The sequence below is a fragment of the Chaetodon auriga genome, chromosome 6 (genome assembly GCF_051107435.1).
Source record: "Chaetodon auriga isolate fChaAug3 chromosome 6, fChaAug3.hap1, whole genome shotgun sequence".
NCBI lineage: Eukaryota > Metazoa > Chordata > Actinopteri > Chaetodontiformes > Chaetodontidae > Chaetodon > Chaetodon auriga.
Genome location: NC_135079.1, coordinates 739,613 through 754,453, shown reverse-complemented (window position 1 = coordinate 754,453; position 14,841 = coordinate 739,613). Strand labels below are relative to the sequence as shown.

Here is a 14,841-nt window from a genome sequence, read left to right as displayed (position 1 = left end):
TCTTCAAAACTCCAGATATCAAAGTGAGTCATGTAAAAGAGACATTTGGTGACCATTTCTGCTTTATTTTGAACAAAACGGGTTGGACATGAAGACGTTCCTCTGTCGAATACATGTTGTTTGTCTTTTTCATCAGACATCAGTGAATGTAATACAGAACAGAAGTCTGCAGAACTCTGTCCGTCCGTCCGTCCGTCTGTATGTTTATATGGTCTGCACCCCCCATGTCTGTTTGTATAAGACAGAAATATCCAAACTGTAAACGCAGTTTAAGTACACTCCTCGAGTACATTTCCAAAAGCTTTAATGATCATTAATCAGTCTGATCATCCATTCAGGTGTTCATCAATCAATACTGGAACATTTTCTGCTTCTGTCTCTTTATATTTGCAGCTCTGAGGACATGAGATGAGGACATGTTCATATAAACTGTGTCTTTCAAAGCTCTACATGCAGGTTTGTGTGAAGCTCAGAGGAAAAATCCACCAACAGATGAATCTGAACTTTATTTCACTTTAATGTTTGACTTCTTGTCCTCCAGCTGCTCCTCGTTGGTCCCGAAGAGGACAGACTGTGTCCATCGTCAGTCCTTCTTTGGATCCGTCGTGTGTTCGCAGTAAGTGCAGCGAAGCAGTTTTTCTGTGTATTTTTCCGTGTATGTTTGCAGTACTCGTGTCTTTCCTGTCAGACTCAACTCCGGCCTCAAATTCACGCTGTTAACTTTAATTTTTTCGCAACTGCTTTCTTCCGTTTTCCATGTCATTTCCTGTGATAAAAAATGGTGGTCAAAGCTCGGGGAGGCGACTGAGTCGCTGCAAAAATTAACGGGAAACTTTGCGTCGGCGGGCAGCCGCGCAGCCAGCGGCCGGGGGTCGGTGCTCGGCGGCCGCGGGCTGGAGAGTCCGCCTGACCGGGACAGAGGCTCCGTGTCCCCGCCGCGGGTCTGCACAAGGTGGGTCTGTGTCAGTAGCCACTGTGGCCAGCGAAAATGGCTTCCGAAAGGAGCAGGCAGATTGCCAGCAGTCTGCAGATCGAAAGCGTGGCGCAGATTAAATGTGAGCCGCGGATCGTCCGCAGAGCCGCTGAATTCAGGGACCGTCGAAGTTCAACGAACTTCAGTTTGTGTGTTTGTGCAGAGTTTGAGCCTCCGAGCCTGCACACACATCAGAGCAGAGCTGTCCTGAGCCGCAGGAACGAGTTATTATCCGTGAGCCTCCTGCGTGAGGAGGAACCTTCACATCATCTGATGACATGAGAGAAATCCGGGAGATGAACTCAGTGTGATGTGAACCCGCAGAGGAGCCAGGACCTGGACTCTGTGGACCCTCACGGCTGTGTGTAGACCAGCCTGTGACACTTAGAGCTGAAACGAAATGAAAGCATCCAAAAAGTCTGTTTGTGTTTAATATCAAACTGAACCTCTTTGTTTTGGACTGTTGGTCAAATAAAAATTCACCATGATTTTTCTGAAATTATGATTAATATTTTTCACTGTGTTCAGACGTGTTGGAGAAAAATCAAGAGAATGATCTGCTGATAAATCAGTAATGAAGATAATAGAGACATTAGAGCTGGAACAGTTAGTGGACTGAAAGAAAGTTCACAATGAAATGACTTTAATTATCTACAACAAACTAATATTTCTCTCACTTTTCAGTAGAATATAGTTTGACCATAAATATTTTCTTACGTGGTTTCGGTGGAGTCCACGATCACAGCTCGTAGTTTTCTTTCATTTGCATGAACATCAAACAGAATAAAACAGACGTCACTGAGGTCGAGTTCGTGTCCGGCTGATCGTCAGCGTTTGTCCGTTCAGGGAAAACTGACGGAGCGTTAAACTGTTTTACAGCAACGGCCTGAATTCACGTTCACACGGCAGCAAGCACAGCAACCAGAGCGAAGAGAGGAAGAGGTCCAGGAAAACAACCAGCAGCCACGTCTGGCAAGACGATCCACAGCAAGAGAACACTGAAAAGATGAAAAAGTTAAATAACAAGAGGAAAGATGGACAACAACAATAAAACTGAAAGCAATAAGCAACCAAAGCAGAATTCAGCAAAACCACATCAGCCAACAGACCTTTAAAACGATCCACCGACGTCTCTCTTCAAGACCTTTGAAGACCTTTAATTTACTAAAGTCGGTCGTGGTCGGAGAAGTTTCAGGATAAAGGTTCCGTCTTTAAGGTTTTTGAAGGATTTCTGCTCACTGGAGATCTGACACAGTTTGACCCACAGATGGAGAATAAGCATGAAGAATAATGTCATCTGCATATAAACGTGTTTGGCAGTTGACTGCTGAGGCTGCTTGAGACGTCCCGTCCAGCTTCAGATCTTCAGCTTCAGATCTGCTCAAACCAACAAAACCTCTAGTTTGGTCGATTTCTACGCTGTGTGATTTTAACAACACTTATCAATCCATCGATGGCAGCGATGAGACCAAAGCCAACTGGATGAGGTAAAGCTTCTTATTTACTTCATTTGGTTTTTGGTTTTCTGTCCAAGTCTGCACGAATCTGCTCTCTGTGCAGATTCAATAAGCATCAGAAGAGTTGAAACGGCAACATTGAAGTCTTTTATGAAACGCTCTGGTTCTTCAGTCACCAATGAAACTCGGTGTCAACACTAATGACACATCACATGAATTGATACCATGGCTGGAGATGATGCTAGTTTCTGATCCTGAAGTACTGTTACTGCTAAAATATTTAGTTACTGCGAACAGCATCTCTTCACTGCAGTGCATTCTGGTAAATGTGGGAAATCTCTGACTGAATCAGAAAAGGAAGCAAATGACTGACGGACAACACGTCTGCGGGATTACAGAGAAAGAAGTCAAACTCTTCACATGAAAAACAAAACCAATGTTTCAGTTCCAGTTCATCTGTCAGCCGACAGTTAACAGGAAGTACCAGCAGAGAAACATCAAAATAGGTTTGAGGTCTTTGCAAACAGTGTCTCAAGTACAGAGTTTGTCCACCAGAGAGCGCTGATTGGTCGATGTCTACACTGTAAAATGTTGCACTCATCTTGTATCTGTCGGATGAATCAACAGTCGGCCAACACGCAGGCGCCATCATTAGTGCTGTTGGTTGTACGACGTTTATGGTTTACCTGTCCGCTGTGAGATGTAGTATCATTTTTCCCTAACAGACGTGTGATGATTTTCGAAAAGCTGTACTTAATGGTAATCGATAGCTGTAGTAGTGAACATGAAGCTGTAGTAAACGTGTTAGGGGTCATAGACAGATCGATCCCGGAAAGTCTTATGGTCAACACACCTGCCAAGGGCCTTCAGAGACATTCCCATGGCTCAAGCTTGGGCGTCTTTGTGGCTAGCTCTTTGACTAAACAGGTTCATCCTGGTAGTCTCATGTGGCCTACTGGCTACCAGTGGCCTTCGCCTCATACTTTCTTATACCTCGTAATCATGTGTGATTGCTGATAAATGAAGTGTTCTTATAAACTTACCATGATTTTACGGATGAAGAACATGTTCTTATAATCATGCTATGATCTGATATAATCTTAAGATACACTCAGTAACCATATTGTAGCACGTTATGATCTTATAACGTTATATTATGCATGTACCATTAAAGATTGTGTTTACTAATCTTTTTAAAAAAGAAACACACAGTTAATTAAGAAATAATGGTGTAATTTAGAACAAACCTTGAGAAAAAGAAGAAAGTGTGCCCTGAGGCTGCACGGTTATGAGGTCAACACCAGCTAAAAATAGGAGGAGACTGTTAAGGCGAGTCAACTGCCCAATGACAACCTAATGGTGTAAAAGATGTAGACTTTAGAAAGAAATTAGAGGAGGTCCCAGAGGCGGGAACAGACCCATAACAAACTGGATAAGACAGAACATTGACCAGTGTAACGCAGAATCCTTCGGGTTTGCCGGCAATAAAGCCTCTTGTGCTCTCCAGAATCCTGTCTCCAGCTGATCATTTCTGGACTCTCTCAAGAAGATTTTTCCTTGAACAATTGGTCACTGTTGAATTTTGATTTTTGGTCCTTTGTGGCTTGAAACTTTGGTTTCTTTCTACCACAACAGTGAACAGGTGCACTGCTGCTTGATAGTGATTGGCTCCAGCAGCAGTAACAGACTGTGTGTTGTTGCTCTGCAGAGGGTGTGAAGTGGACGACGTGCTGAGTTTCTACCAACATGGTTCCAACATGAGCGAGCGGTTGTTGGACCTCTGGTGTAAGTTCTCCTTCACTTCGCTTCGTGTTAGCATGCTGACATCAGGTTATTATCAGAGCAGTTATCTCAGCAGCTGTTGGATGGTTGACGTTCATGCTCCCCTCAGGATGAACTGTTCTCACGTTACTGATCTTCTGACTTTTCATCAGCGCCACCATCAGGTCAACATGTTAATGTGTCCACACTTTGCTTGATGATCAAATACCTGCAGAACTGATGACATTCCCATCAGCCTCATTTACAACATGACAGCAGTGATGTTAGCATGTAGCTCAAAGCATGCCGCAGTGCTTTGGTCACGTTTCTCATATATATTCAAATTTGCATAAATATCCTGAAATGTGATGCTGACACTTTGTAAAGATCAGATATTTGTCTCTTCAGTCTGCGAGGAGTGCCAGGACTATTTCCAGAAGGAGTGTCCGTCCCACGGGCCCCCGCTGTTTGTCCCTGATACACCTGCGGCCCTGGGGTCGGCCAACAGGGCGGCGCTCACCGTCCCATCAGGTCTAGAGGTGTTCGCTGAGGGAGACGAGGTGGATGTTCGCTGCGTGGATCCAAACATCCCCAAGGGGACGGTGTTCGGTCCGTATGAGGGCGAGCTGGTCTCCAAAGACAAGTCCTCCGGCTTCTTTTCCTGGATTGTAAGTTCAACCAGTCCAGGACCAGTTAAGGACCAGTCTAGACCTGTTCCAGTCACAGTTTCCAGCTGGTCCGGTTCTGAACTAATTTTCTGTTTTTTCTGTTTTCACCATTCCAGATAGTTGATTTTAACAACACGTATCAATCCATCGATGGCAGCGATGAGACCAAAGCCAACTGGATGAGGTAAAGCTTCTTATTTACTTCATTTGGTTTTTGGTTTTCTGTCCAAGTCTGCACGAATCTGCTCTCTGTGCGAATTCAATAAGCATCAGAAGAGTTGAAACGGCAACATTGAAGTCTTTTATGAAACGCTCTGGTTCTTCAGTCACCAATGAAATTTGGTGTCAACACTAATGACACATCACATGAATTGACACCATAGCTGGAGATGATGCTAGTTTCTGATCCTGAAGTACTGTTACTGCTAAAATATTTAGTTACTGCGAACAGCATCTCTTCACTGCAGTGCATTCTGGTAAATGTGGGAAATCTCCGACTGAAGCAGAAAAGGAAGCAAATGACTGACGGACAACACGTCTGCGGGATTACAGAGAAAGAAGTCGAACTCTTCACATGAAAAACAAAACCAGTGTTTCTTTAGTTTGATTTCCTTTCACAGAATCCAAAATACTAAACTGTGTCTGAGCTGCAGGTTCGTCCGGACCTCGTCAGAGGAGAGTGACAGGAACTTGACAGCGTTTCAACACCATAAAAGCATCTACTTCAGAGTGTGTCGGACGCTGGTGGCGGGAGAGAAACTCAGGGTCTGGTACAGCGAAGACTACATCCAGCGACTTCACTGCGTCTCTCAGGACAGCATTGACCGCAACCTGGATGCAGGTGAGCTGCACAGGTAGTCTGTGATGCGTTCGCTCAGTTACGGAGGTGAAGCTCACTACAAAGAGCTTTTGTTGAGGCTGGACCACAGCGGTGCTTCAGAGTCAATGCTGACTGAAGTGGTTGAATAATGGAGATGTTGGTGTACGACAGGTGGACCACAGGCCAAAAGCAAACACCTGCTGTGCTCTACTTTATATCATTGTATTGTATTGATACTTGGTGTCACTGCCCGCCATGATTAGAGTATAAAAAATAATTAATAATTCAGGATCCAACATATCTAAAGAGCATTTGTACCTCACAAAAGTAAAACAGCATAAACAGTTATGCATATTAGTATTTGTTTATTTATGGCTAGGAACATCTGTTGGGCCAAATCAAACCTTACAGAGGGCCAACTTTGGCCCACGGGCTCCACTTTGGCCAGCGCCGATCTGCATCATGTTTAGTTTGGTGTCTTTGGCAGCTCACACATTCTGCTAATTGGCATTTAATCGAATCTGATTCATCTCAGCTGTGTTTGTGATTGTGATTAAGAACAAGTGAAGGAAGAAGTACTCAGTACTCAGTACTCAGAGTTACTTCCACCACTGGTACAAGATAAATCCCTTTTTTCTTTATTTTGAGACAAATGCGTCACATTATGAGGCCACAACTCTTTTGTCCAGCAGGTGGAGCTGCTGCTCTTTAGGCCTCTGTGATCTGCCTGTCAGGAGTCAGCAGCAGATCACAGAAAACGAGCTGAAATGTTCAGTTTCTTTTAGTGGACGTGTGTTCCAGCGGTGTCCATCACTTCAGGAACAGCTTCTGTGGTCTCCTGTGCTGCCTCTCTCTTTGCAGTATTGTTTCTAAATGCAGTGCAGTTCGTCACTGCGTGGATTTTGTCTATTTGCATGTGTTTTCTGCAGTGTCGCGATGCACCGAGATCTCAGGGCTGTAAAAACGGCTGAATTTCCAGTCACTGTTATCACAGTGACCTCATGACAGCAGCACTCACTGATCACACCGTTGTGATCTGATCTGTGTGGCCCATCAGTTTGAAGGTTTACAGTTTAGATCAGTTACTAAATCTGAAGGTTTGTTTGTTTTGTTTTTTAGCGTGCTTCACTTTAATTTGACTTAATAACTCATTTGCTAAATTACTGACCAGTGCAACTACAAACTCCATTTTTGCTCGACATAGCTAAGAAAGCCGTTTAATTCCAGATATTGGGAAGCCGGCAGTCCTGCCCAACATTCAGAAGGACTTTAAATCTCCGTGTCTGCAGTCAGCTCTGCAGGGCAAACCCAGCCCCAGTAAACAACCCAGCGAAGAACCAGACAGTCAGCCTCCTGCCAAGAGGAAGAAGATCGACCTCATCTTCAAAGATGTCCTGGAGGCCTCTCTAGAGAACTCCAGCAAGTCCAGGTCCCAGCCTTCCCTCCCCACTGAGGGTAAAATAGCAGTTCTTGGGTCGGGGTCTAATTCTGCTGAAAGCAGCTTTAATGTTCCTGACCTGAAGGTGGAGGAGAAGGAGGAGAACCAGAGCAGTGAAGAGCCCTCCACCTCCTTCTGCCCCAACTGTGTTAGACTGAAGAGGAGGATCCTGGAGCTGGAGGAGGAGCTGTCCCGTCTCAGAGGAGAACAAGGGGACGTGGTCGGTCCACCAATGTCCGAACGGACCCTGGCCCAGCACGATCAGGCCCCGCCCCACCCTGAGCAAGGCCCCATTGAAGATTTTCAAGGTACGTTTTGAAAAATGATGGTTGGAACCAAAGTTCCTGTTTTTTTTAGGATTTCAGTTTGGTTTTGTAAATCATCCATGTGTTTCCTTCAGCGATGGAACTGGTTTGTTGAAGGTCCACTTTTCTGCTGGGTCTACAGTCATTCTAGCAACTCTGAGAGGCTTCACTTGAGCTAATGCATCACCATGCTAACATACTTACAACGACCATGCAAACGCTATGTTAAGCCATGTTTGCCATCTTAGTGTAGCATGTTAGCGTGCTAACATTCGCGAGATATCAGCAAATACAACTGCAGCTGATGGGAAAGTCATTAGTTCTGCAGGAATGTGGAAAGTCAGAAGATCACCCAAGTTATTACAGTTCATCCTCTGAGCAACAGAACATCTGAACCACATTTTGTCACAATCATGCAATGGTTGTAGTTTCAGTCTAGACCGAAGTGAAGGACAGACCATTAACGTCGATATGGATGAAAATGACTCATAGAACAATTTTCCCATCTCCTGCTTCTGTGGCTAAAGTTGGGTTTGGTTCAGACGCAAAATTACTTGCTAAGCATTCAGGAAAATTGGTGGTCGTGGTTAATAGAAACCACCGTTGACTGCTGGTGAGATTTTGAACTGATGTTGGATGAAAAGTTAAAGCAAATGTCAACCTCGTGGTGGTGCTAGATAAATAGTCAGAGCATCACTGAAGTCCAAACTTGTTTGCACAAACAAAAATAACTTCAAGCCAGTCACAGAAGTTTGAATGTGTTTTTTCTTTGCAGGGATGGAGCCTTTGACTCCCACCCAGGTGGGTCTTGATGAAGACGACCAGGATGTGGACTCAGCTGATGAATCGATTGCTGCAGATCTCGTGATTTCTCCAGAGGATCCGTCAAAGCTTCCCACTGGAGGAGGCCGACGGATTCGCCGCTTCAAGCAGGAGTGGCTGAAAAAGTTCTGGTTTCTTCGATACTCACCAACCCTCAATGAGATGTGGTGCCATGTCTGCCGCCAGTACACCGTCCAGTCATCTCGAACATCTGCCTTTATCATCGGCTCCAAGCAGTTCAAGATCCATACCATCAAGCTCCACAGCCAGAGCAACCTCCATAAGAAGTGTCTGCAGCTGTATAAGCTGCGAATGCATCCAGAAAAGACAGAGGAGATGTGCAAGAACATGATGCTGCTCTTCAACGCAGCGTACCACTTGGCCCTGGAGGGCCGGCCTTTCTCTGACCTCCGTCCACTGGCAGAGCTTCTGAAGAGGTGTGAGCTCAAAGTGGTGGACCAGTACATGAATGAAGGAGACTGTCAGATCCTCATCCACCACATCAGCCGTGCTTTGAAAGAAGACCTGGCTGAGAAGATGCGCCTGTCTCCCTTCTTAAGTATCATAATGGACGCCCAAAATGATGACCTTTTCTCAGACATGGTGGCAGTCTATGTCCAGTTCCTTACCAGTGAGGGCTCTCCGAACACAGAATTCCTGTCCTTGCAGAGACTGAGCATGGCCAATGTTGACGGGTATCTCCAGGCTATGGATCGTGCTTTCAGTGTCCTCGGCCTCAGGTTTCAGGACTTGCTGGTGGTGGGTCTTGGGGTAGATGGCACCAACATCTCTTCAGGAATGAGAGCCAACCTGTACATCGCTGTACAAAAGACTTTTCCTTGGATCCTCTGCCTGCCTATTATGATCCATCGGCCCCATCTGGAGGTGCTGGATGCCATCAGTGGGAAGGAGCTCTCCTGCCTGGAGGATCTGGAAAATAACCTCAAGCAGCTCCTCAGTTTCTACCGGTACTCCCCTCGCATGATGGCTGAACTGAGATCTAGTGCTCCAACACTGTCAGAGGAGACGGAGTTCCTAGGAGACATCAGAGCCATTCGATGGATCATCGGAGAACCAAATGTCCTTAACGCACTCATCAAAGATTACCTGGAGGTAGTCGCCCATCTTAAGGAGATCAGCAGCCAGACGCAGAGAGCTGATGCTGCAGCCATCGCCCTCACCCTCCTCCAGTTCCTCATGGACTATCAGTCTGTAAAGCTCATCTACTTCCTTCTGGACATCATAGCAGTTCTCTCACGATTAGCCTTCACTTTCCAGGGAGAGTACCTGCTGGTATCACAGGTGGAAGCCAAAATAGGGGAGGCCATTCTGGAGATTGGCCAGTTGGTGGACTGCCCCGGAGAGTATCTGCAAGAGTTTGAAGAAAGTTTCCGTGAAAGTTTCAATGGTGTTGCTCTGAAGAACCTGCGTGTTGCAGAGTCCAAGTTTCAGTCCATCCGAGAAAAGATCTGCAGCAGGAGCCAGGGCATCCTGTCTCAGAGGCTGGACCTGCAGAGCCGTTCATTTGCCAAAGCCTGCAAGGTCCTGGACCTGTCCACCTGGCCTCACAACCGGGAGGACCTACAAGCCTATGGGGAGGAAGAAATCCTGATGATATTCAACCATTTGGAATCCATTTCCTCCAGGGGTCAGGAGAGTTCCCAGGCCAGGACAGAGGCCAGGGGTAGCCTGGTGGTGGAGTGGAAGGACCTGAAAGCAGACTACTACAGTATGAATGGTTTTAAAGAGGTCATCAGTCACATCTGCAGGTACAAGCAGCGTTTTCCTCTCCTGAATCGGATTGTGCAGGTCGTCAGGGTCCAGCCCAGTTCCACAGCCTGCTGTGATAAAGGCAGAGTGTCACTACAGAAGATGTGTAAGAACAATCGTTCCCGGCTGACTCTGGAGCAGATGAATGACCTGCTGACTGTGGCAGTTAACGGACCGCCCATCTCTAACTTTGATGGGAAGCGAGCGTTGGACAGCTGGTTTGAGGAGAAGTCTGGCAGCAGTTACTCTCTGTCGGCTGAGGTGTTGAACAGGATGTCAGCCGCTGATCCAAAGTCTGTCTTACACAGCGTTGACGTCAACACAGAGTTTTACCCTGACATTTAACAGGAAAATCCAGTATTACAGTATAATAATACTACAACACAACTTTAATGCTAGCAAAGTGAGGCAGCATTGCTCCTTGACAGCAATGATTCCTAACCAGAGGCACTAGTGCAGTTACCGGAGAGCACATGGAAAAATAAAGAAGCTGAGCTCATTCTAAACACGATAAGATAGTATACTACATCCACCAGTTAATGTTTAGAAAGAAATCACACAAATATCTCACAAATATGATTACAGAGTATTAGTGTAGTTATTGTCCCAATAACTTACCTACTTTGGTAGTTACTCCACCAACCTGAATCAGTCAGAAAAACAGACAACAAAGAGCTGAAAGTAAACATACTGTTAATTGTTATTGTCCATGTGGCTCCAGGTCAAATGCAAACTTGGCCCTAACTACTAAAAAAGGAAAAAGACTAAACCTCAACAAACAGGTACAGTAAGTCTAGATGCACACACAGCAGTATTTTCTCTGCAGTAGAACACTATTGAAGGATACCATAAAGCCGCCCCGCCTACCAAAGAGGCGGCAAACCCATCGGAGAGGGAACGTTGGACAGAAGAGGTGGAACCACGGTTCTACACCACTGGACAAAAGTCTTTCAAAGGGAAATCTCTGTTCAGGTGGATGGATGGATGGATGGACGGATGGATGGATGGATGGAAAACAGAACCGGCCAATCAGGTAAAACTCACAAAGTCGGGGCCCCTGGGCTTTACTTGTAGATGTCACTGAAAGAGACACAATACATCTACAGAGAGATGCAGGAAGACGTCAGAGACACAGAACGTCCACAAAGAGACACAGAACGTCCACCAACAGCTGCAGCTTCAAACTGCTGAGCAGCAGTGCTGCTGTCGGTGCGACGCTTTGACCGGCGTCCGGGGGCCCGCAGTGTCGAAATCCCTCCATGTTCAGCTTCGTATTGTGCTGAAATCTTCCTTCTCTGACTGACTGACTTCTTTCACTGATGAGCATTGTCAAACTGAGGGCTACTGAGTGGCCCCGCACTCGTTCTGGGTTATAATAAAGCACTTGTTGCTGGATAAAAGTCACTTATTCGGTGGGAACAATCAATTAGTGTCGAGCTAAATGTCTGAGCTATTGAGCCGCTCTCTGCTTCTGCTTCTTTGCCAATGGGCTGTTCAGTCATGTAGTGCCTGACAGAAATGAAACAGCTCGAGTGTAGGGATGTATAAAGGCTTTATATTTCTATGGGAAACACTGCTTCACACTGTACATACTGTATAAACTGTATATATTGTAAATGCTTTTGAGCCAGTTTTTAAGGAGAGTATTTTTCTCTGGAATTTGATGATTGTGCCAAAATAATCGAATGCAAGAACCGAAGCTAAAGGTGCTATCCTGCTATGCCATACTGTACTTTGCCATATTTGTTTAGATGTTTACTGCTGCATATATGATATATCTGAAATCTTTTTCTTGTTGTTTTGGTGTTTCGAGCAGGGTGACTTCAGTCTTGGCCAAAGCTCAGACTTAAAATAACTGAAATAAGTTTTAAAAGCTGCATGATGATAGTAAACTGCCGCTTTTAGTGCACATTTAAGTGATATTTTATCATTGTTATTAAGATGGCTGTGTGTCAGGCTGGACTGTAAAATGGTGGAGACACGGTGAGCTAACACAATGATCTCAGCAGGCAGACGTCACTTATGCTTTTTTTTTTTTTTTAGCAGTTTTTGTAAAGTTTGCTCTGTGTTCTGAAGTTAAAGGAATAGTTAGACATTTTGGGAAATCTGCTTCTTCCCTTTGTGATGAGAGTTAGATCTGAGTGTCATGTCGATGCATTAAATCTGCTTTCATCGTGTAGGATTTGAAATTAATAACAAGCTGCTGAAGAAGCGTTTACATCAGGAACAAAATCTCTCACTTCATGCAAAGAACTAAAAGAAGTGACAGCAAAGTCCTGAAACATGACGGTTACGCTTACGTCTAAATTAAATCCAATATTAACACCGATGCAGGCGATTCAGTTAAATTTAATGGACCTCGACTTTCTTTGAACCAGGATTCATTTCAGCTAGGTAACAGCGACGGCGGCTCATGTTAAAATGTGACTGTAAGACGTCTTGGGGGGACGGACCGTCTTGGGTTACGTCGCAGTAATCAGCTAGGACTCTGTTAGCTTAGCTTAGCATGAACACTGGATGCAGGTGGCGTCAGCTAGCCTGGCTCCCATAAAGCTCAAAAATGTGCCACCAACACTTGCAAAGATCTCTGTAAAGAAAGAAAAGACGTGACTGATGGAACATCAGGCCAATTCACAGCAGCAAGAAGAAAAAGGAGAGGAAGAACAAATAGACGATAAAATGATTTTAAAAAAAATGAACTGACTGTATCTTAACAGTCCAGGAGTTACTGTGTGTTTGATCTTTGGACAGACTTCATGCTAAGCTAAGCTAATGGCCTCCTGGCTCTGGCTCCATACTTCCTCCTGGCTGTGAGAAGGTGAATCGATGTTTTTCCCTCAAATGTCAAACTGTTTCTTGTCTGCTGTGTGATTATCTCCGGTGAAAGCGCTCTGCCTTTGTTTTATCGTGCATGTCTGTGTCGATCTACGCATGCAGGTAGAAAACTGACCGAGCGTGAAAGCGTCACGTTTGTACGCAGGACGCTGCCCGAGCTGTTTCTGATTGGATGGAGCAGAAAGACTGTTCATTGGATCACGTTTCATTTCAGTCCACAAACATCTGACTGCAGAGTGCTCCTTTGTGCTCCGCCTTATGCCGCCTGGTCTCCTTTAAACCGACGTTTGGCTGATTGTAATCGGACTCCACGGCTGAGTGGAGTCGGCTTTAAGTTGCTCGTGTTGGATGTTTGCTGAATTGTGAGATGAATTTTGGTTCCAGACGAACCAAAACAACATTTGTGGTTACCTGATGTTTCTTTTCACTGTTTTTTCTGTTGGAAATGCTTTAAAAATACACTTTAAAATCCATTTGCTGTGCAGTCGTGTTGAATTCATTCTGCTGCTGTGTTCAGGTGGACAGGCGAGGACTTTCTTCCTTCAGGTTATTTTAAATGGAGCTAATGTTAGATCAGAGTGTCTGCATGTTCCTCCGTGGCTGAGTCCAACCATGACATAAAGCACAATAATGAAAGTATAAGACAGTGTTTAACATCAGTGAATCACTGAATGGACAGCACAGTGTTGATGTTCAGCAGTTTAAAAGCTTTGATGATGAGACATTTGGAGGTTTGGCTCTAGAGAAATGTTCTGAGAAAGGATGTTAAAATCTGTGTAACATGTCTGTGTGTTGACGTTTGGATTGTGTCTCCAAGAAGAAGAGTTTCGAGCGTCACTCCCAAAATGTTGGACTTTTCCTTTAACGCAGAGTCTACAGAGGAGCCCAGCAGGAGGTGAGGGGGGTCAGGAAGCCGGGGTCAGAGGTCAGAGTCTGGCTGTTCCACAGAATTTATCCAACTTCTGCATCAAAGCCAAGTTGTTTTGTATGTGGCAGGAAGTGTTGGCCGAGCGTGAACAGCTTTTCAGTCGGAGAACAAACCGTCTCCTGCAGAGTTCATCAGCCCGTTGGACTCGAGTCTGAAGGACGGAGGAAACGTGTCAACACGCAGAAACGAAGCCGGCAGGAAGGGAAGCGACACCTCAGGATAGTATTTTCATGGATGAGGAGCCAGCGCTGCGTTTCAGATGATGAGTCCGTCCAGCCGTCACAGAGTGTCAGAACGTGGACGGACGCTGGCCGGCGGTCAAACTGGGAGCGGACGGACGCTGGCCGGCGGTCAAACTGGGAGCGGACGGACGCTGGCCGGTGGTCAAACTGGGAGCTCTTTGTGTGCTGACGAGGCTGAATGAAATGATCTTTGTCCACAGGAGTCTGCTCATCTGTTGTCAGCCAGAGTCTGCAGCTGCCTGCAGGCTGACGTCAGCTTTCTTCACACTTTCCTCCAACGTCTGGAAGCAAATGTGATCAGAAGTGTTTGCTTTAAAACATCGAAGTCAGAAATCAGTCAGAAATCCCTCTTTTCAATAGGAGAGCTGTCTCACGGACTCCCAGCTGACTTTGTTCCTGATTGGCTCCTGTCTGTCCTACCGAAGCAGCTCAGTGGATGTAACGTGCGTCATGAAGCTTCACTGAGTGGACTGACAGACTGAACATCAGCACTGTGTGTGCGGAGGAAGTGTTCACGCCCTTTACTCAGGTAACAGTGAAAAAATACCACAGGGAACAAAATCCACTGCAAGGGAAAGTCCTGCAGTGAAAACTGCTGAAGTGAAATAGAGCTGGAACAGTCAGCAGAGCAGAAGCAGATGACGTAGGCCTGCCCTGTCTGCCATCACATTAAATATAAACCCAAGCACAGAAGAGGGTCAGCGTCCGGGCAGCAGGTTAGACAACAGCTCAGACGCTCAGGTTCATCCACGCATACGGACCAACAGTGATCACAGGAAACATGAGAGTTTATCTTTAACACGTTATGAATCCATGAATGTC

General features: G+C 45.6%; 1 protein-coding gene across 1 annotated transcript; it reads left to right on the top strand.

Annotated features, from left to right (window-relative positions):
- Positions 1 to 768: 768 nt before the first annotated feature.
- On the top strand, positions 769 to 13,315 carry prdm11 (PR domain containing 11). Its single transcript, XM_076732386.1, has 7 exons — positions 769 to 952; positions 4,139 to 4,215; positions 4,600 to 4,859; positions 4,976 to 5,043; positions 5,513 to 5,700; positions 6,907 to 7,425; positions 8,198 to 13,315. Exons 2-7 carry the CDS (start codon positions 4,188 to 4,190, stop codon positions 10,357 to 10,359), a joined length of 3,225 nt encoding a protein of 1,074 aa, XP_076588501.1. The 5' UTR covers positions 769 to 952; positions 4,139 to 4,187; the 3' UTR covers positions 10,360 to 13,315.
- The last annotated feature ends 1,526 nt before the right edge of the window (positions 13,316 to 14,841 follow it).